Genomic DNA, 21891 nt, shown 5'->3' with positions numbered 1-21891 from the left:
CCCAAACATTATGTCCAGAAGGGCTTTGCACTTAATGTCCAAGTATAAGCACTAATTATCATTTATTACATTGTGTTCATTACTAACCAGTCACTGCCTATTGGCTTTAGTTTCTTTTTAATATTTCATAATTTTCTAGTTAATAGCCAGATTGGGTCATGTGCAATGACCTGACTTTACAAAGTGTTTTGTGACTTTCCTGGGGGTGACATTTAAAAAAAAAAGTGTCCCCTTATGTTTGTAATTTAATTTTAGTTTTGAAATGTGGGGAACATGCACAAGATTCCTAAGCTAAGACATGAAAGAAAAGTTTAGTTAGGGAAATACAGTTTCTTCCCAAGGCATCCCTGTTCCATTTTGTAGTTAAGCATGTGTACTACTTTCTGATACTTCTTATATTTCAGTTGTTAAAGATGACTATGTGTGATTTTTCTCTTATCTTCATTGCTTACCTTTCTTCCTGTTTAAAAGGCAATGTTCAAGCCCATTCCTCTAGGCATATTCTCCCATTATAGAGACCTTTTTCAATCCATTTTCAGATCTGTGTACAGTTGTTTTATCATAATGTACATGGTAAAACATGTACATGACCATAGCATCTAACATGTACTAGTCTTACAGTGATATATAATATGCTTATTCAAACTCATTTTCATGATTGAACATTTATATTTTTATGTTCAGTTACAATGAAATAATGAATAAAGCCACACATGTATTTTTATTGTTTTGCCTTTGAAACCTATGTGATCTGTAAAATAAAAGCAGCTTAAGAAAGGAGAGGCGCTGGAGAGATGATCCTGCAGCTTCAGAGCGCTTCCAGCTCTTCTGCAGGGCCTGAAACCATTTCCCAGTTCCCCGATCTAGCAGCTCACAAGTACTTGTAACTTGAGATCCAGAGTATACAATACTTCTGGCAATGGAGGCACCGACACACACCAATATGCATAAAAATTATGTCCAAAAGTGAGAAGAGTAAATACTAACTATATTGTCCTCATAAAATATAACATGACAAAGTTTAGGAGACAGTCCCTGAACTCCCCACCAATGTCTTGTCAGATCTATCGCTTTGGTCATTTATTTATGACCCTGTGAAAACAGCACAGAATAACACTGGGAATTTGTTTGATATATGAACTAGAGGCTTTAAAATAGTTCTATTTTTTCTGGTGGGTGCACAAACTGTTTCTCTCTATATATAGCTCATGAGGAGGAATCAGAAAGGATGGTCTATGAAGAGGCAGCAAAAGCCAAAGTTTCAGCAAAGAAACCAGATGCTTCTAAAGGAAAGGAACTTGCTCGTGAGTATAAAAACTACAGATTACTTTACTCTTTTGTTTTTTTGTTTTTGTAGAATGGGACCAGCTGAGACTGGCCTTCCTTCCTCAGCTTCCAGGATGCTGGAATTACATAGGCACACCATTGTGCCAATGTATACTAAAATTATCTTAATCAGATCCAAAAATCTTGTCTTTGGTTCAAGAATCTGTATTTTACTGTGTGTTATGGGAATGCTGCACTTACCTATGCAATAACTGATAAACAAAAGCCAAGGTACACATTGTTTTTCTTCAGTCATTGTGAATGTAGTCATTTCAAAGACTTGATTACAGGCTGCCTAGCAATGTGTGTTCCCGTTCTCCAGGTCCAGGAAGCTGGTAAAACCCAATTCACTCCACTAACCTGTGCAGTGAGCTCATTCCCTACGCTTCCACTGTGGAGCAAAATTGTTGCTGGAATTGTAAGTTAGATGTAGTTTAGAGGGGTTGATGAGGATAGAGGCCAGCAGCCATGGGGCCTCTTGGATGGCCCCCACGGCTATTTGTAGGTTCAGACTCACTCATAAGATGAGGTCTGCTCCGGAGACTCAGCAGTTACTTCTGGTGGCATCCCACTGATGGGAATGAGAGCAGAAGAGGCCCACAAATAACACCACTTATTTTGTATTGGGACCAAGACACCAAAGTTTGGCAGTTAGCTAAGCAAGAATGAGACTCTATTTTCCTACCAACTTTTTCAAAGAATTTCATTTAAATATATGGTCTTACACACCTTATCTGTATTAATGGACCAGTAACGGTGTATAAGAGTCAGCAGAGCATGAATTTCTTATTAGGTAGTACCCTCCCCCAGGACTGCCATGGGCTATGACAGTCTTCTAGCAGAAGCAGCCACTTTCATACACTGAGTTAACAAGACTCCTTCCTCTGTGGCAGAAGAAACTATTCAGGTCTCTGCATCTCTGCAGATCAATGGTGACTGAACTGCAGACACTTGCATTCTTTATTTTTTTTTTAAAAAAGAAGTAATAAATACAAGGGACAGTGTTGTAGCAAACTTGTCAGAAATTTGAACTTAGGATTTCAAACTTAAGTATTTTTGGAGACAAAGTCTCATCTATCCCAGGCTGGTCTTCAACTGGCTATGTAGCCAAAGATGACCTTGAATCCCCCAGTACCCACTTCCTGAGTACTGGGATTCTAGGCACGTGCCACCAGACACAGTTTCGAGCATGCTTGTCTTCATGCAGTGAACTAAATGCACCTGTTTTGTGCAGCTCATGAAGCAGATGATGGAGCACTCAGCCCTGAGAGTCAAGGTTCGGTATCAAAAGGAGACGAGCAAACAAAGAAACAGAGAATTTACAAAAGAGAAAGACTCCCTGGTGAGTATGCAACACACACACACACACACACACACACACACACACGGTAGTTTCTCTCCATTAGTCTCTCTGGTTGGTCTTTCACTTTGCTTCATGAATATCCATATAAGCACACATTCACTGAAACCTTTCCCCTCCACTAAAATGTTAACTTCTTAACAAGAAAGAATTAATAATAGAATTACATAGCTCAGGGTGGCCTCCAACTTAAGTTCCCCTCCCTCGTCCTCCCAAATAGAAGTTCTGGCTCTAATATTATTTAATGGTCACAGAATATGCTACCATTGAGTCCCAACTGCTTGAGTCTCATAAATTCCCAAAGCAGTGTCCTCTTCAGAGTTCTGGTGTGTCTTTGGAGTCTCATGTTAGCCCAAAATGGTATGCCCATAGCAGAATTTGACCAGGGTTGTTCTTTCCTGGTGGCCTCAGAAGCAGAACATGAGAACATCATCTCACCCCCTGGTTACACTGCAACACACACACACACACACACACACACACACACACACACAGAGTTCCTTAGAGGTTGTGGTGTCTCTGACCTGGACTATGGTCCCCTGCCATAGACTGCAGTCACGAATACAGACACTATTGAGATGAGCGAGTAAAATACAATCAGGGAGCCAAAGAGCCTAAGGAGCACATAGGAGGCCTCGTTAGGACATCCAGGCATCCTCTTGTTCACGGCCCCTGAACTGAAGAAGCCTCTCTGGTAACCTCACAGGTGGGTCTCAAGAAACACATCCACATGAAGGAGATGCCTGCAGATACCTGAGGGACCCTAGCCACAGCTGGACCTCTTTTATGGCAGGTTCCCCGAGAACAGTGGTTCTCAACCTGTGGGATGTATGTCAAATCACTATCTCCAAAGAATTTTTACACTGTAATTCATAAGAGTAGTAAAATTGCAGTTATAAAGCAGCAACAAAACTAATTTCATAGTTGGGGGAGGGAGCTTCCCACAACATGAGGAGGTGTATTAAAGGGTTGCAACATTAGGAAAGTTGAGGACCACGGCTTGAGATCCTGAGACTGAAGGCAAGTGAGGACTTGAAATAAAAGTATCTTCAGATAAGATTGTCAAGTAACTAGGGCCAGAGATTCTTTTGGCAGGAACCCTTACTTGGTCATTCAGGAAGGGTGTCCACTTATCACTGATGACTGAGTTTTCTGTCCTGCCCAGTTCCCGCAGTTGTTAAGTCCCAAAGAAATCACACAGAGATCTTCATTAGTTATAAATCGATTGGTCCATTAGCTCAGGCTTCTTATTAACTCTTATAACTTATATTAGTCTATTATTCTTGTCTATGCTAGCCATGTGGCTCGGTACCTTATTCTGCAAGGCAGTCACATCTTGCTGCTTCTGTGGCTGGGTCAGGACTGCAGACTAGGACTTCCTTCTTCCCAGAATTACCTGTTCTCATTGACCTGCCTCTACTTCCTGTCTGATTGTCCCACCTATATTTCCTGCCTGGCTACTGGCCAATCAGCGTTTATTTAAAATATAATTGACAGAATACAGACCATTGTCCCACACCATATCACTGTTAGGCCCCTTTGTCCTCCACTCAAACAATGCTGTCTTAATGGTAACTGCTCTATGTTCAGAAATGTTGACAGAGACAAGTGCCAGTATTTCAGCTGGGCTTTTAAAACAACAAACCTATCTCAAGGTAACAGTTAACCATGACTTACTGCATCATTAAAAAAACTGCTTAGATTTCCTTTACCCAATAGCTCTTTACAAGGGACAGACACATTAGCACAGAAAGCAGCAGATGGGCGTGCGCGCATGGTGGGTGTCTCAGCCCCAGCAGACTAAACCAAAGGCCTTTTTGGTTTTGTAGTTTCTGAGGCCAAGACAGCTAGAACCCAAGATGCCCCACCCCCATTACCAGACAGTTTGGAATTGCTGAGCACATGCCTCTGGAACAATAATATAGCCTAGCCGGGAAGCTGTGGTGTACGCCTTTAATCCCAACACTCAGGAGGCAGAGGCAGGCAGGTGGACCTCTGTGAGTTCGAGGCCAGCCTGGTCTACAAGAACTAGTTCCAGGACAGGCTCCAAAGCTACAGAGAAACCCTGTCTCAAAAAACTAATGTGTATTATATATCCTAAAATCCTTTAGGTTTATTTCATATCTGCCAATCCGACTCCACAGTGCAGGTTTGTGTCCAATATTATATCATTGAGTCATTGTTTTTGTTTTCCTATAATACCTTAATTTCATTTTCTGTTTTCATTCTGCCTTATGTACTTATTGATAAAATTTTCTCCTCCGAATATATAGAACCTGAACTCCCCACACACACACAAAGTAAAAATCTACTTAGAAAAATACACTTAAAGGGGTCTCCTTCCTTCCCTAATTCTGGCCCCTCACTTTGTAGGTAACCATCGCCATCTCTTCTCTCAGTCCTGGGCTGGTTTTGAAAAGACAGCCATCTCAGCTAGGCAGGCAGTGCTGGCTTGGATGTCTATCATGTAGGGAGCAGCAAGAGGAAGACTTCAAGGCCTCCCTAGGCAACCCTGACCTTGTCTCAAAGTAAAAAGCAAAAAGAAGGCTGGGCATTGTAGCTTTGTTGTTCAGAGCTTGCCTTACAGACAACAAGGCTCCAGGTTTAACCTCAATACCACAAATGTAAACAAATAACCATTGCTCTTTCTCCATTTTCTAGTTATTCCTCTTCCTAAACACAAAGAGAGCATGCAAGATTTCTCCATGGCAGGTTTTTTCCTTTCTGAACATTGAACATGTGCATCTTCCTTCCTATTTCTATGAATACGCTGTTGCCTAAAGAACACATCACCCGAGGCAGTTGGAGATGAACAGAGAGTAGACACCTAGACGTGTAGAGTCGCGCTTCAACACACAACCTCTAAGAATAGCTTCACAATTTTCTTGTTGCATTGGATCCTGTGATAATGTATCTACAACTATCAAAATGAGAGAAAATCCTGCTACACTATTATTACAACTTTGAAATCTAGAGAACCGAAAATGGATCTATGTTCTAATGAGAGATAAAATGCGTTTCTTCATGCAGTCTCTCATGAAGTGCCAGACAAAAGTTTTGAACATCAAGACAACGAGTTGAAATTTGAGATCCAGGCAAAGAAGCTAAAATTTTTCAAACCGGAAAGTGGTAAGTGTAAAAGTTATAGTTAACTTCAAATTTAAAGCGTTAGTCTCATCAAATCCTTCTCTTTGTTCATCAATATGCACATGAACATAGAATTTATAGAAATTTTGTATCTTGGCCACTTTGTGTCTGACAAGGACCCAATCGATACTGGCTGCTATGACAGTGAAGAGTGTAGGGCTTGCAGAGACCCTCTCAGCAGAACCCAGATGCTGTCATGCTTCTCCAGCATTCACACACCAGTGGCTCAGCATGCCAGTGGTTCAGCATGCCAGGGGCTCAACATGCCAGGGGCTCAGCATGCCAGTGGCTCAGAATGCCAGTGACTCAGCATGTCAGTGGTTCAGCATGTCAGTGGTTCAGCATGCCAGGGGCTCAGTATGTCAGCGGTTTAGCATGCCAGTGGCTCAGCATGTCAGTGGTTCCTCATGCCAGGGGCTGAGCATGTCAGTGGTTCCTCATGCCAGGGGCTGAGCATGTCAGTGGTTCCGCATACCAGGGGCTCAACATGCCAGGGGTTCAGCATGCCAGTGACTCAGGGAGTGGGCATCACCTGTATATTAGCACCCAACTGACATGAGCGAAAGGCGTTCCCCCACCCCTCAAACTTTAGCTCTGAGCCGGGCTCACCGTTTCCCCAAGCAGGCCAGAAGAACACTGGCCATCTCGTAGTCTTATTTTTACTTTTTGTTTATTAGGCTGGAGTCAAGCGTTGGCGTAAAATTTGTCAGGGCTGATGGATTTGTTTCAGAATTTACTGGGAGGAGAAGAAACTGCACTTGTATTAGTCAGGGCCGCATCCACTAGGAAGACTCTAGGGGACGTCTTTGACCATAGAGGGGGAATGGCTCAGAAGCAAGCAGTCATCCACACCATGTTTATCCTCTGCGTATGTACAGGCACATATCCTTTTCATTCAGTGCCTACTGAGCATAGGAGTCCTTCGACCAACTTCCTGTGCTGGAAAACACGGATGGTCTTAATTACTTCTCAGTGGTAAATAATGCCTGGGAAATGTGTGTTTTCATCAGTGCGTCTATGACTAGATCTTAGTATAAAGTGCAAAGAACCTGAGGGAGTCAGAGGCTAATATAAGGCATTAAATACCTCAACATACAGAGCAATGGAACCTTAATGTACATTACAGCTGCTTACCAGTCTTCAGCATGTCTTAGCATCCTGATCATTCTACATTTACAAGATGATGAAATATGACTATGCATGTATCAATTTGAAATCTGGATGCTTTTCAAATCTGTTTTTTTTTCTAATAAGTGGTGAAATTTCTCTCTCAATATAGTTCAAAGTGAAGTATCAGATAAGAACATTAAACTGGAAGATCAAAAAGCACAGTCAAGCTCCCAAGTCCAGTTAAAGAAACAAAAATCACTGGGAGGGGAAATATTTACTAGTAAGTACAATGACTGTAACTATCTTAGATTATTTTAAATTCAATTCATTAGAACTTTTGTTTGATTCACAAATGTATATGCAATTGCATATCTTATAGAAAAGTCTACACTCTAAACACGAAATTTGAGCACTGTCAGCCTCACTCAAAATCAAAAGCATCATCAGTGTTTTGACTATTGTTTCCTATAACAAGACTATGGTTCATGAATACCAAGAATAGTGATGGGTAAATCACTCTTGCATGAACAGTTAGTGTTTCCAGCTGATCCCAGCACCTCCCTCCGGCTTGCCCCAAGACAAATGCTCTACTACAGGCTGCAGTCAGCAGAGGGATGGTTCATTCGTATGACCCTGAAATGGCAAATGCAAGTCACAGGGGTCCAGAAAGGGGCCCACCAGGATGGTCAGCAGAAGGGTCTGCGGTACCATGTTGTCTGTGGCCTACTCAGAGTTGAGGGGTCTTCGTGAGAAGCAGGGAGATGAGTACCATGTGAGCTCTCTGGCTAGACCACGGATGCAGAAATAGCTGTGCAGCCCCATCAGGTTTTCCTGTTACTTTGGCATGAGAGGTGGGAGGACCAACTACACGTGGTCATCTTTTCTAAAGTGAGAGGCCAGGATGCTTTCAGATCCTGCTCACGAGTTTCACACACCAGGAATTTCTTGTGCCTTACAGAAAATAATAGCCCCAGTCACGTGCCACGTGTGGAAGACAACATGTGACTCTTTTGGGTCTGTGCCCTTATCCTAAGCCTATTTAGATGATTCTGTCAATACAGTAGTGGGAAACTAGTGTTTCCCCAGACATGGATTTTTCCAGATCATGATCTGTGCGGTAGTTAGAACATCAGGGTCCGCCATGGAAAGATTCAAGAAATGTGTTGGATGCCCCCTTCACAAAGCTAACCAACCCTGACCATCTGTACCTGAAAAGTTACAAAAATGATTGGGGTGCTAATCTGCATCCTATGCTTATCGCTGTCACCATCTCAGGTAACCACAGTACTGGTAGTGGCAGCGAGGCTGTATGGGCTCTCAATCTGTCTGGGTGCCCAACATCTTGCCCTTGAGCTGGACTTAGCTGCTAAGTAGAAAAACAGCTTGTGGCTTTTTTTTTTCCAGCAACAATGGAAAATCATGCTCGCCTTCTTCCTTGGATAGTGAAGATGTTTTTGCTGTGGCGGTAGCCTGGGTGCAGGATGTGGGAGACTCTTTCCTGTGGGTAGTTCTCTCAGAGTGTGTGTGCCCTTGTAAAGGCTGTGACAGTGGGAGTTTCTAGTGGCCTGAAGGAGATTTACCAATAGCAGAGAATGTAAAAGCTCACTTTTGTTTGCCTCTGAACAAAACTAGAAGGAATTGCCTGGTTTCCTCTCATTCTCATGGTGGGAACTGTGTGATCGCAACACTTAGTTTACTGCTAAGCCCTGGTCATGCTCAGTTATGGAACTTGAAAAGTCTGGATAAAAGTTGAAATCTGTATTAAGGAACCCCTTGTACTAACTCCTTTCTTCATCAAGGAGGCAAAACACACAAGCCTCTGGATCTACTGGGAAGACTGGAACAAATTACCCTTCCTTGAAGCCTATCAAATCTGGATATTGGTACTTTCTGGCAAACACACACACACACACACACACACACACACACACACACACACACACACCGTGGCTCACTATCTGGTCTTCATGTTTAATGGAGAGGCCATCCGTCTAGTAGATTGACACAAGGTTGTTTAGTAGTACCAACATCTCTTTCCTAAGGTCATTCACACATAAAACACAAAACCAATGAAACCTTCAGTAGTGAAGGGCCTGCAGTGTCCAGCAGATGGTCAAATGCTGTGTTTCCATCTCTCTGCTGGGCCATGTTTACTGTCTGAGCAGCCACTTTTCCATGCCCCCAAAGTGATCAACTAAAGTTTTGAGTTGTCATAGACCGATTGGAATGACCCCAGCGTAAGTTTGGTTGAGTTTGATAACCAATATAAAGCAACTAACCCGGCCCCCAAAAGAATCTTTGAGTCTGGTCAACAATATTGCATTCCGTTGTTTTCTGCCCCCTCGTTGTGCAGTGAATGGACCAGCCAATCACTCTGTGCTTTCTCTAAATTGTCCTAGCACAGAAGCTAAGGCACTGAACTGCGAAGGGGAGGTAACTGGGAATCTCTGCACGCCACTGACACTTAGGGCACACATTGACATGGTGTCTTACTGTGACAGCGAGGGTGTGAGCATGCTCCCAGACATTCCAGCACCCCCTCAACATGTTCCGTGGGGTCTCTGAGGGTTTCGTTGCCCTAGAAGGGCTTCATTTGCTAACCTGCTTGTTGCCTATGTCGTTATAGAAAAATGTTAGGTTTTAAGTTTGCCAGTTAAAATACTAAGCCCAACTAGAAGTAACCATTGAGCATTTACTCACACCCTGCATTGGAATAAGTGAAAGTAAAAGTTAAAAAAATGACCAAACTCCACCAGGGTTTCATTTTTCCTTACAGAATGACTATAGTGGATTAAGTCCCTCATAGTGGAAGATGCCTCAAATGCAGTCCCCAAGTACTGCTGGGAGGAAGAGGGAAGGAGTCAAGGAAAGAGAAACATCAAATCAGAATAGAGAAAGGGTTTTCTTTTCAGATATTTTTATTGACGAGTAATCGTGTGTATATTCTGTAAGGTCGTTCCCTGGCAGGAGATCCCAGATGGGATAAGATGGAGAGAGAACAAGCAGATGCTGCCAGGCATTCGTCACTTTGCTTCCCAAATGTGCAGCATGGCCCACTGTGACTTCCCCCACAAGGTGGACTATACCCTTAAAGTGTGCGCCAGAATAAAAGTTTATCCCTTAAGGAGCCTTTACCAGAGATCTCATCACAGCAACAGGAGGAGGAACCAAGACCCCACCTATCCCCAGGTGTCCAGGCTGCACTCACTCCCTAGTTACTCGTGTGAGGTTCTGCTTCACCTCTGTAGCTTGTTTGCAGTTTGTTCCTCGCTCCTCATTGATTTAATTTTATTTTTGAATGAAGCATGCACGATCACCAAGGTGCCCCAAGAGGACTGTTCTTCCTTCCACAGTCCGCACACTCCCCAGCTACAGCATTCTCTGCTTGTCTTTCAGTCCAAACATTAGCACACTAGACACCTTATTTTTAGGTCTCTCCCCTTTTATTTATCCCTTTATTTATTCTTCTCTCGTTCAATACTGTTGCGGGAGTACCTTCCGCTGCCTCAGCCAATAGTCACTGGAGCAGGAGCCAGGAGCAGGAGCCGGGACCAAGCGCCGGAACCAAGAGGCCTGATCCGGGATCTGTGGGTCTTTTTAAAAGAGAAATATACCACGCCCCAGTGGGCTGGTATTTTAGCGGCTATTGGCTGAGGCAGTGGAAGATACTCCCGCAACACAATACATCCTGACCACAGCCTCCTCTCTCTCCACTCTTCCTAGTCCCCCCACAACCACCTCCCCTCACACCCAGATTCACTTGTTCTTCCACCTCCCCTCAGGAAAAAGCAGGCCTCCCAGGACTATCAACCAAACAAAGCATAACAAGAAGCAGTAAGACCAGGCACAAACCCTCATGTGGAGGCTGAAAAAGGCAGCGCAGTGGGAGGAAAAGGATCTCAAGAGCAAGCGACGAGTCAGAGACAGCCTTCCACTCCCACTGTCAGGAGTCCCACAAAACCCTCAAGCTGAACAACCACAACATACATATGCACAGAACCTAGCAAAACATGCAGGCTCCATGATTGCCCTTCAGTCTCTGTGAAGCCCTATGAGCCCTGTTTAGTTGATTCTCTGGGCCTTGTTCTCAAGGTATCCTCTACTCCTCTGGCTCCTGCAGTCCTTTCTCCTCATCTTCCACAGGATTCCCCATTGATTTTTTTTTCTTTCTTTCTTTCCTCTTCTCCTTCTCCTTCTCCTTCTCCTTCTCCTTCTCCTTCTCCTTCTCCTTCTCCTTCTCCTTCTCCTTCTCCTTCTTCTTCTTCTTCTTCTTCTTTTTTTTTTGTGTATGTCAGTCTTCTTTGGCTCTACCCCAGATCTCTGGGCCATCCATCCAGGTAGTATTGGGCATGGACTTCCTCATGGATTGGGCCATATGTTAAATGAGTATTAATTGGCCACTCCCATAAACTCTGAGCCAGAATTTTGGTTTTGTTTTTTGTTGTTGCTGTTGTTTTTGTTTTTACTTAACATTCTTTTAATAAATCTTCCCAAGTGCATTATATAAATGCTTCTATGCTGTTCTTCACAGCTGTGCTCAGCACCTTGTGCCCCTCACATCCAGCAGTTTCTATTCTATACCAGTTACTGCTACATGTGTCTGTTTATTTAGCCCTTCTCCCATGCTTGATTTATGTGACTTTGGACATTTCACAGTTGCAAATAATGCTGTGGTGGTGAGTAGCCTTGAGGCCATTGGTTTTCTTTGGCCTGTCTGGGAACAAATGATAACGGAAGGCATGAGAAGTCAGTCAGTGAAGCTAGGAGACAGACTCCGACACGGCTGGTGCCACAGAATATTTATGAAGTAGTTTGACAATCTCCATAATCAGTCGATAAAACTCTCCTCATACTCACACCAGATATAACATGGCAATTTTGGACTTTATGAAAATCAGAGGAATTGCTATTATATGCTTGTCATATCATTAGAAATTTGAACCCTGATGTTCCATAGATTTTTTTTTCCTTTGTGTTGAAGAGACTGAATGTATCTCTTTATGTAGTTCATTTTGCAGTACCGGATGATATCTCTGCTCATTTGCATCAAGAGTCCTCATTAAAATTCCAGGCCCAAGCAGAGAGAGGAACAACTTCTGAGGATGCGCGATTCAGCCGTGAGTAGACCAAGCATAAAGAGCTTGACGTCAAACCCAACAGGAGGCCCGCGTCTCCTTGTCCTGGATTCCGTGGGAGCGTGTTCTGTGGACAGTTTGTGCCCTGACCTGAGTGTAGGTTCTCTAGGAGGAGAGAGGGCAGTCAGAATGAATAAAACATGCAAAATGGGGAAAGAAAGCAAACAGTGATCAGTGGAGTCTGGGAGCTGCTTTGCTAGGCAGGAGCTGCTGAGACATAGCGTCACGTGCTCGTGGGTCTTGGACGTGGCTTTCCACACTCCCCATAGAAGTGAGAAGTTTGAGTGCTCAGAAACTCCCTAACACCTATGTTTTCTTTCTCCTTAGCCGTTCCTGTAGAATACCAGAAAAAGGATGTATCAGTGGACAATATATTTCCTGAGAAGAAACTTCTTATAACCAGAAGCCCGACTCAGATCAAGAAGTATGCCTCTCCTCAGGAGGAAAGTGCAGAGAGTATGTCCTCCTCTTTTACATTGTTTCTAACTAAACTCGAAAATCCTTCCTGTGGGTTTGTGAATAGGTCTGTAGCCATATGTTTCTTTGGACTAATCCATGCACCCCACTTCTGAATCTTCTGATAATCTAGGGGTCTTTCATAATTAACCGCTGCTTTGCCTGTGCTCAGAGCCCATTTTCTAGATTTCTACTTCTTATTGTAGTGTTGCTTCTGCTTTAAGCTTATAATGCTATAGTCTTTATGTAAATACAGACTTGAAAGTCGTGTCTTCAAGGTCAGAGCATATTATCCTGCTAAAGGGACACTCATGGCTTAATAATTTTCTTCATTGCCCTTAATAACTGCCTTATCTGCTGTTACGTGGTTCAGTACACCTTCTTCTGGCTAGTTTCTCAATGACTTTTTGTCTCCATTGCTTTAATTTTCTTCTGTTTTATGATCCCAATGTTTCTCTTATAGGAAATGTGGTACTGCAGATGCTTTTGTGCTTATTCTGATACTTATTTTTCAATAAGCTTTTAAGGACATGTGTAATCAAAGTATGAATATTCATTTTCAATTTTTTTTAGATTTGCCTTTTATGTGTATGAGTGTATATATAAATAGGCTTCTCTTTCTCTAGATTTTTTTCCTATGACTTCATTAAAAACATTTTTTATGTCTGTTGTTTAGAATTATTTTACCTCTTTTATGCACATAATTATCAGTTTTGCCATTTCATGGTGTTCCAAAGTTCTTGCCTGGTCCATTCATACTTGTGTTTTTCTTCTCTTTACTGAATGACCAGTTCCTCTACTTTGTCTTCCACAAGATCCATTGTGTTCATGAAGTTTTCCATTAAACTTACTTGATCTATTATGTTTTCCATTATCATTTGAGTTTGGGTTTTCTTCAGTATTTCTGTCTATTTAATCCTATTTCTGTGTTGTGAATGGAGTATTTTATTTTGCTGTTTGCATTCTCTTGGAAAATATTAATTTTTGGTTTGTTTAAACTTTGGTTTAACCATTCTTTTTGAGCCTTTCATGGGGAATGTTACATAAGTGGTTTTCATAAGGGAGCATGGCAGTGGGATTGATAATTTCTGAAGGAGGTGTGTTGTCTTGGTTTTTCTATGTTATTTGTGGTTTTGCTCTGGGATCTGCCCGTCCGGATTTAGATTCACTAGGTCTAGTAGCTGTGCTGATGTGTTCTGGTACACTGCAGCGACAGTCACTGCTCGATGATAACTCACTCTAAAGAGAGGAGCAGTGCATGACGAAACAAACATGTGCTAAGTACCCATTGTTGTTTTAGGCAGGAAAGGGACCCGGATAATTTTGTTCACACTAAATATGTTAATCGCTGTAAGTATGAGCAGAAAGCAAACAAAGATAAAAAGAAGAAAGCAATCACAGTAGGGCTACTGATTATAATGAATTAAGCTATTGAATGGACTTTAGAGAAGGAAACATTTCAAGGAGTGGGAAGAGCAGACAAGGAGGAAATGAGAGAAGGTGTGGAAGTTTTGCCTAACAGTAGACAAGGAAGCTACAGTAAAGACATGTACCCTGGTTACAAACTCGGTCAGCCTGGGGCTTTGAGAGAAGTCACAGTGAAAGGAAAGGATATGTGAAAAGGATAAATGTTATCGCGAAAGTTAACTGAAGAACATTGCTCTTAGTTTTACATAAACTAAGTTCTATGTAAAAACTTAGTTTTAGGCATAGCATTTGTACGATTTTACAAGACCATATAATTGTGTTTTCTTCGCTTTTACTTTTACTGGTTTTATTTACGCTCTGCTAGTAAGAAGTGAATGTTAAATTCTCCCCCCTGTGGTTACAGATCATTCTGCACCTTCTGATAGCTGTGTCATATTTGCTTGCATACCTGGAAACTAGACAATCCATGTGTCTTCACTAATTACATGTAAACTAAAAGGTTTTTCTTCTGTGATGAGATTCTAGACTCTCCTACAATAGGCTTACTGTGAGCGTTGAATTTGGTGCCAGTAGGGATATTTGTTTTGCTGTCTTTGGTTCTTTTGCTACTTTATTTTTTATTTTATTGTTTTAATACTTGGTGTCTTAAAAACCTAGGTGTATCCTACCACACCCATGCTACCTCTATTTTATGTCCAAATTTCTTACTCACTCCTTCATAAACAGTTCATACAGAGGTTCCCAGATTATCATAAACTACAGGAAAAGCCCAGCACTGTCCTTGTCATTTAGTTATGTCTAACACCTTGGAACTTGCTGGGCACTATACACCGTTGTGGAGACACAAATAAATACTAAGGGGATTGGTTTCTGGATCCTATGTTTAGAGCATCACTGACTCTGCGCCCTCAAACGGTCTTACAGTGGATGTACTGTGTCCTAGTCCAACCAGCTATGCTTGCATGCTCCTGTATGGCATACCTTTGCCAGCATTTAGTGTTTGGGGTGCTTCAGGCTTCAGTCTTTGAGCAGGGCTGTGCTGAGGACTCGGTGCAGACTTCATTTGCAACACCATAGTGATAAATATGTTGAGCATCTGACTGTTGTCTTATTTGCCACCAGTCTTGCCAAAGCGTCTTTTCAACTCTTCAGCCCACATCCGCACGTTGTGATGGGGCCTTGGGTCCAGGCGCTTTCTCCCTGCCCATGTCTTGGGCTTTCATTCTCTAACAGTGTCTTTCACAGAACAGAAGTCTTTAAGACAATGTAACATTGATTTTTTTTGTTGTTAATGATTGTGGTACATATATTTTCTCCTGTGTTAATTTTGTAGAGAGTGTAGATCTGAATTTTATATTTATGTTCATGACCCATTTTGAGTTGTTTTTTATATATTATATATCAGGTCTGTGTCTGGATGTAGCTTTTTGCAAGTGGATAGTTATCCGTCACTATTGGTTCAAAAGATTCCTTTGGTTCTTTGTCTAGGGTCATTGAATCTGTTTGTGGGTTTGCTAATTTCACTGTGGTCTAGTTGATTCACCAGTCTTCCACTGGCCTTGCTGATTTCCACCACTGTAACTAAACATCTGAGATTGTCAACTTAGAAGAAGAAAAGGGTGGTTTTGTGATAGTGCGGGTACAATCTGTGATGAAGAAGCCCCATTGCTCGGGGTGTAGTGCAGCAGCATTGCCCTCTGTCCTAAATGAATAACTCAGACTCCAGGTCTTGCCTTTAAAATCGGTGCCAAGGAAGGGCTCCTTGTGGTTCCTCACAGGATGAGGAGGCTGTCGTCTCAGTAGCACCTGAGACCTCTGTTGTTAAACAAATTCTCACTCCCAACGTCTTGCTCCCTGAAATGGTTCTCTTCATAGTCCTCATGCTACACGATCTGAACTTCTCCTCGCAGAGGCAGCTTGTCCTCTACACATAATCCAGTAGAGAAGACGGAGCACACTGGACACAACTGTGGAGCTGTGGCTCCCAGCAACCCGAGTGCTGCAGCGCGCCACGCCTGTCTGCGTTCCTGAGCCTCGGGCGAGGGGCTGGAGATTGAAGCCCACAATGACACACAGACAGAGACACGAGTCATCCTCCTTGAAGTTAGAACACCCCAAGAATGCCCCCTGTATTGTGTTCAGGGGCAGCTTATATAGAAATAGCCAAACCCACCAGAAACCACTCTCCTGCCATCAGGAACTCCTGAGGGTCTCATGCTCAGAGCAGCTGTAGGCACTCAGATCAGGGGAAAACAAGTTGTTTACAAGAAATTCAGGGATCTGAGGGCTCACTACTCCCAGCAGTGTACAACATGATTGTTGCAAGCTTTTATTATCCAGAGAATAAGTCAGAAATAAACTACTGTCCTGGGAAAGAGCACACCAATTGGTTGTCCAGTGCTAAATGGTCAGTTTAGAAAACATACATATAAGTAATATATGGACCTAATAGGTTATAACAAATTATATATATAATTATATTTATAATTATATACACATACATGTATGCATACAATAAAATTAATAAAAATGCCATGAATTTAACGGAAAGCAAGGTTTCTGGATGGAGGAAAGGTATGACAAAAACTTTGTGATTAAATTACAATCTCAAAAATAAACAATGTAAAAAGAAATCAGGATGTGGAGGAGGATGTTAATAGGGCAAGACCTGAGGAGGGGTGCTCTCCAAGATCTTCTTGGCTGCTCTGTGGTCTGCCAGGGTTATACATTTGGCCACAGTCTCATGAGCTTCTGGGGCCTGCTTGAAGATAAGGTCATAATTATTCCTTTTGTCACCCAGCTGGACTCAAACCTCCATGTCTTCCAGTTGCAGGGCACTCCAGGGGTCTATTTTTGCTTGAATGTGGAAAGCTTTATCGCTCAGTTTTCCAGTTGGCCACACAAAGTCTTCCACCTTGGTCTGTCTGATCTCCTTCTCTGAGCCTCTCGGTTCTGGATGATCACCACGAATGTTGAAGTTTCTACACAGTAACCCCGGGAAACATCATAAACACTCTGTAAAGCCGATTGGATAAGGGGTCTCTCGTGTCCCCTTCTTAATTTCATAAGAAGTTTTATCCAATTCCCATAGGGCACGTCATATCAAGCAGTGCCTCTCTGGAGGGACCGTGGATCCTCGCTGAGAGTAAAGGCAGCGTGGTATAGCACCCGTCTGCTAAGTTCTGACATCAGTTTGGAAACCTAGGCACCACCTGCAAGACGGACCCCATGAGGCCATCATTTATGGTTCTGAATGTACATTGCCCGTATCTTCCCAACCCTTCGGTCTGGTCCTGAGCGAGAAACAGATAGTCCTTGGGTCTGCGTGACCACATCCTTCCGACTCACCTTCCAGAGATTTTTCTGGTATGTTTACTGGCATCATACATGTGAGCTTCTAAGAATCCCACCTGAGTGATTGCAGACTGCCCAGATTACCAACTCTTCCTCGAGTATATGGATACATGAGTGTTGACTCCCAGGAGCAGTGTGCATAGCCACCCTGAAATCCTGGAGGGTCTCTGCTTGCTGAGTACTTGTTCAGATTTGGAGAATTTTATAATCCTGAAGTATAAGTCAGATTTTCTGACCATTTGATTTCCCCCATGGTTAGACATCTCCTTGAGAGAATATGCCACTATCTAATATCAGCAGGATTTCTGAAGAATGCCCACCACTTGACCTGTGGGCATGGGCTCACTAGGGGACCTACAGTGCCTCCTGAAGGCCTCATCCTCCCTGATATCCTTGAACAGTGCAGCAATTTTTCCTTTCCATTCACTTGTGAGAGCAACTTCCACGTGTTTCTGAGTGGAGCGGTTCCTGCACCTTCACGCTGCAGGTGACCAAACCTACATCCGCTGGCTGCTTGGAGTCGGACCGACACTCCTGCTTTGCTTGGTATAGGTGTTCAGAATTCGCTGGATAGAGTGCTTAGAGTTGGCGCCCACCACTGCTCTTCCAGGGTGTTCTGCACACTCAACATTCTCCTTCCCGTGGCTCCTCCAGGAAAGGCAGCTCTAGGACAGTCTTCTAATCTGCCAAACACGTCCTGCTGATTCTAGGAAGAAAGACAAACTCCTGCTGTACGTTGGTACTGCTGCTGAACCTTGTCCCTCCACACACACTTGTCACCCCCACACCTTGTTCCCCCCTACACACCTTGTCCCCCCCACACCTTGTCCCCCCCACATATACACCTTGTCCCTCCCACATACCTTGTCCCCCCTACATATACACCTTGTCCCCCCACATACACTTTGTCCCCCACACACACACTTTGTCCCCCCATACACACCTTGTCCCCCCCACACTTTGCCCCCCACACTTTGTTCCCCCCACACACACTTTGTCCTCCCCCACAAACTTTGTCCCCCCCCACACACACCTTGTCCCCCGTAACACAGACACCTTTTGTCATCAGAAGGACTCACAGTCTGTCCTGGCGGTGCTGGACATTCTGAAGTTATGATATGTAGGCATTAGGCCTGCCACTTCTCTAAAAACTCCCCATTTCCAGGGAGACAGGAGTGTCACTATACTTCTCTAAATGGAGACTGTGCTTTCGTTTCCTGGCTGCTCAGACCTGAATAATCACACAGAAACTGTATTAATTACAACACTGTTTGACCAAAGGCTTAGGTGTATTCCTGGCTAGCTCTTACATCTTAAATTAACTCATTTATATTATTTTATATTTTATCATGAGGCACATGGTTTGTTACCTCACATATTGCTTCTTGGGCAGCTACATAGCTTCTGCCTGAGTCCACCTTCTTTCTCCCTGCATTCAGTTTAGTTTTCCTGCCTAGCTATATTTGGTCCTGCCATAGGCCAAAGCAGCTTCTTTATTAACCATTGATAATAAAACCTATTCATAGAATACAGAGGAGAATCCCCTTTTTCTGTCTGGATAAAAAGAAAGGGTTTAATTTTAACATAGTAAAATTACATATAACAAAACATATCAAGCAAGAATTACAGTTATAATATTTAGTCTATTTGTATCTTGTAAAATTACAGAAAATATTTTATCCTCTATTTTATCTTTATAATCTGAAGCTTCATATCTAATTTTTCTTTTATCATAGCTAAGGAAAACTATAACTATCTGTCTTCAACTTTATCAAATACCCCAGAAGGATACAATATTACCTAAGTAAACAAGAAGTACATTGTAAGCAACTTCCAAAACTCTAGAATTGATGGAGACAGCTCACTACCTGGACAGTCACCCAAAGTTCTTCTGTATCATTGGGGCATCCATCTTCAGCATACAGGACCATAGTATCTGGCAGACTTTGTCATGAAGCAGAAAATTTGAAAGACTGTTTCACCTATATTGGCAGTTTGTCAGTTACTTTCTTCTGTGTCCTGCAGAATGTCTGGCAGACTCTTTCTTGAAGTAGGAACCCTGAAGGACTGTCTCATCTTCTTTTGGCAAATTCAGCAGGCATTTTTCTATGGGTCCTGCAGGTACAGTTTATACAGCACACCCTCAGGCAATCCAGGCAAAAGCAGTTTCTTGCCCAAATGGCTAGCCTTGTCACATTGAAGCCAAATTCCATAATGAATTTTCTCAATGCCCATCAACCTCTTTGAAGTAATTGATGCTACCAGAAGCAGGCTTGTCTCACTGTCAAAAAAATTCTAAGTTCTTAAAATCTTTTAAATGCCATATTCTGTAGGTCTTTGAAGTGTTGAAGATTATATATCTAAATGAAATATATCTCTGTGTATCTAGAAAATCTAACATGACTACAAGTTTGACTTTTATAAATAACTATCTATTAATCTGTAATTTTTAATTATACACTGCATTTTAAAGGATCTGTATAAACATAATACCTAAATAAAAATAGAAGTATACATATTACAAAATTGACCTTAAATTTGTACTAATAAAGCAAAGTCCATACCAATGTAAAATATTCATTTCTATATCATACCCCCTCTGTTTTTTTTTAAGAAAGAAATTGACTGTGACTACTAACCACTTATAATCAACCCCCTTTAAATGAAAACAAACATTTATAAACAATCATTTAGGGAATTTGGTGTTGTTTTCTCCGAACTACTTCCTGATGTTTGTTGGGCAAAATATTTTTAGGGTTCACAGAGACCTTTCAGGGGGTCTTGTTCCATCAAATCACATTAGCCTGGAAAGAATCCACAAGTTCCTATGCTCTGTGAAAACAAAAGCAAAACCTCTTTTCCAAAGTAACATATCCTTAGACTCAAATTTTAAAGTTAAAATACCTTTATATTTCTTGGTTTAGTTTAAAAGACCCACAGAATCAGATGTTTTTCAACAGTTAACTTATTAAGAGTCCAACAATCCAAAGAAAACAATAATATTTATAATCCAGACTCTCTGTGTGTATTTCATCTTTTCATGGCTTATTTTTTACTCTATCACTTTTTAATATTTATTTTTATTATGTTTACTCCTTTAATCTATGATTGTCTGTTCTCTTTCTTCTCACTCTGCTAGTCCATTTGCATTTATCCAATAATGTGACCCATTCTAAGGTCTTTTTTTTTTCCTGAATCTGTCTTATTGTGTATCTGGAATCATTTTCTGAATAGAGAGATTTTTTTTTCGTGTTAAACACGCATAGCTAGGACTGACACTGCTGCTTTCCCCATTGGCTCCACCCCATCCAATATGAAGGAGGTAATGTTCACCACCTCTGCGAGCCATGCTCACCGACCCAGCTCCAGGGTCACAGCAGGCCTATGTCACCATTAAGCCACTTGTAGCGTTCTGCTCACAAACCTCGTGAAAGGGCCAGAGCCATTCGTGCTGGCAGCATGAACCAGCAGGCTGTCTCTTAAGGAAGCCGTTCTTCTGCTTGCCACCAGCAAACAGGGCCTATCTGAAAGAAGTGTGGCCACCAAGAAGCTTAGAAGTGCTCTTTTAAAGCTTTCTTAGGCTTTATATGGAAGTATGCTGCCAAATGTTGAGCGCCATTATGTAAATGGGAACTCTGCTTTCGTTTCCTGGTCACCCAGACCTGAATAATCACACAGAAGCTATATAAATTACATACTGCTTGGCCAAAGACTTAGGCATATTCCTACCTAGCTCTGACATCTTAAATTAACCCATGTCTATTATATTTTATCATGGGACTTGTGGTTTGTTACCTTGCTTCTTGGGCAGCTACACAGCATCTGCCTGAGTCTGCCTTCTTTCTCCCTACCTTCAGTTTAGTTTTCCCACCTAGCTGCATTCGGTCCTGCCATAGGCCAAAGCAGCTTCTTTACTAACCAATGATAATAAAACGTACTCATAGAATACAGAGGAGCGTTCCACATTGGAATTCTTTGCAGAAAAGAGTACAGACAAGTTTCACAGGTTGACAGTGCATCTGATTGGGAAGCATTTTTCTCACCTCCAGATAATCCTGGACAACTCCCTGAGTCTGGGATCACATAGTCAGTGACTTCTATAGCAATCACATTTTGCTACAGGCCACTGCCTGCCAAGCCCACCCTTGAAAGTGACAGCAGTACCTTTTCTATTTTGATGGCATGCTAACTGAACTCCACCCTAGGTGGCCACCCAAAGAGTTGGAGGCACAGACGTTAGGTAGTGAAAGCCAGGCCTCTTTTGGAGTCTTCCTACATTAGTTAACATTTCTAGTACAGTGATGAAGAGAAAATGGCAGGGTTACCCTCGTTCTGTTCTGGCCTTAGAGGAAATGCCTGGTTTTTTATTAAGTAAGAAGTTCACTGTTCTTGTGTACGTTATTTATCAAATTATGGAGGCTCTTTCAATGGAATCAGAAGACACAGCTTCCCACTGTTACCCTCGGCAGCCTAAGGGGTTTCCTAGACGTGCAGGGGCCTTGATAAAGCAGTCCAAAGCAGAATTAAAAGCTTCAGCACAGAAAAGAATCTCAGGGCTAAAGCAGAGCTGGGGGT

General features: G+C 42.4%; 1 protein-coding gene across 1 annotated transcript in view; it reads left to right on the top strand.

The window, feature by feature from the left end:
- Ccdc7 (coiled-coil domain containing 7) overlaps window positions 1-21891 on the top strand; it is a 185079-nt gene that overhangs the window by 59790 nt on the left and 103398 nt on the right. Inside the window, exons 24-29 of the mRNA XM_087900322.1 lie at window positions 1206-1304; window positions 2561-2668; window positions 5717-5815; window positions 7113-7223; window positions 11950-12060; window positions 12406-12534. Coding sequence (XP_087756448.1) covers window positions 1206-1304; window positions 2561-2668; window positions 5717-5815; window positions 7113-7223; window positions 11950-12060; window positions 12406-12534 — 657 coding nt within the window. The remainder of the gene's footprint in view (window positions 1-1205; window positions 1305-2560; window positions 2669-5716; window positions 5816-7112; window positions 7224-11949; window positions 12061-12405; window positions 12535-21891) is intronic.

The sequence above is a fragment of the Myodes glareolus genome, chromosome 22, assembly GCF_982192425.1.
Source record: "Myodes glareolus chromosome 22, mMyoGla1.1, whole genome shotgun sequence".
NCBI classification, from domain to species: Eukaryota; Metazoa; Chordata; class Mammalia; order Rodentia; family Cricetidae; genus Myodes; species Myodes glareolus.
The sequence above is the reverse complement of the archived record's forward strand: the minus strand, read 5'-3'. Positions and strand labels throughout refer to the sequence as shown.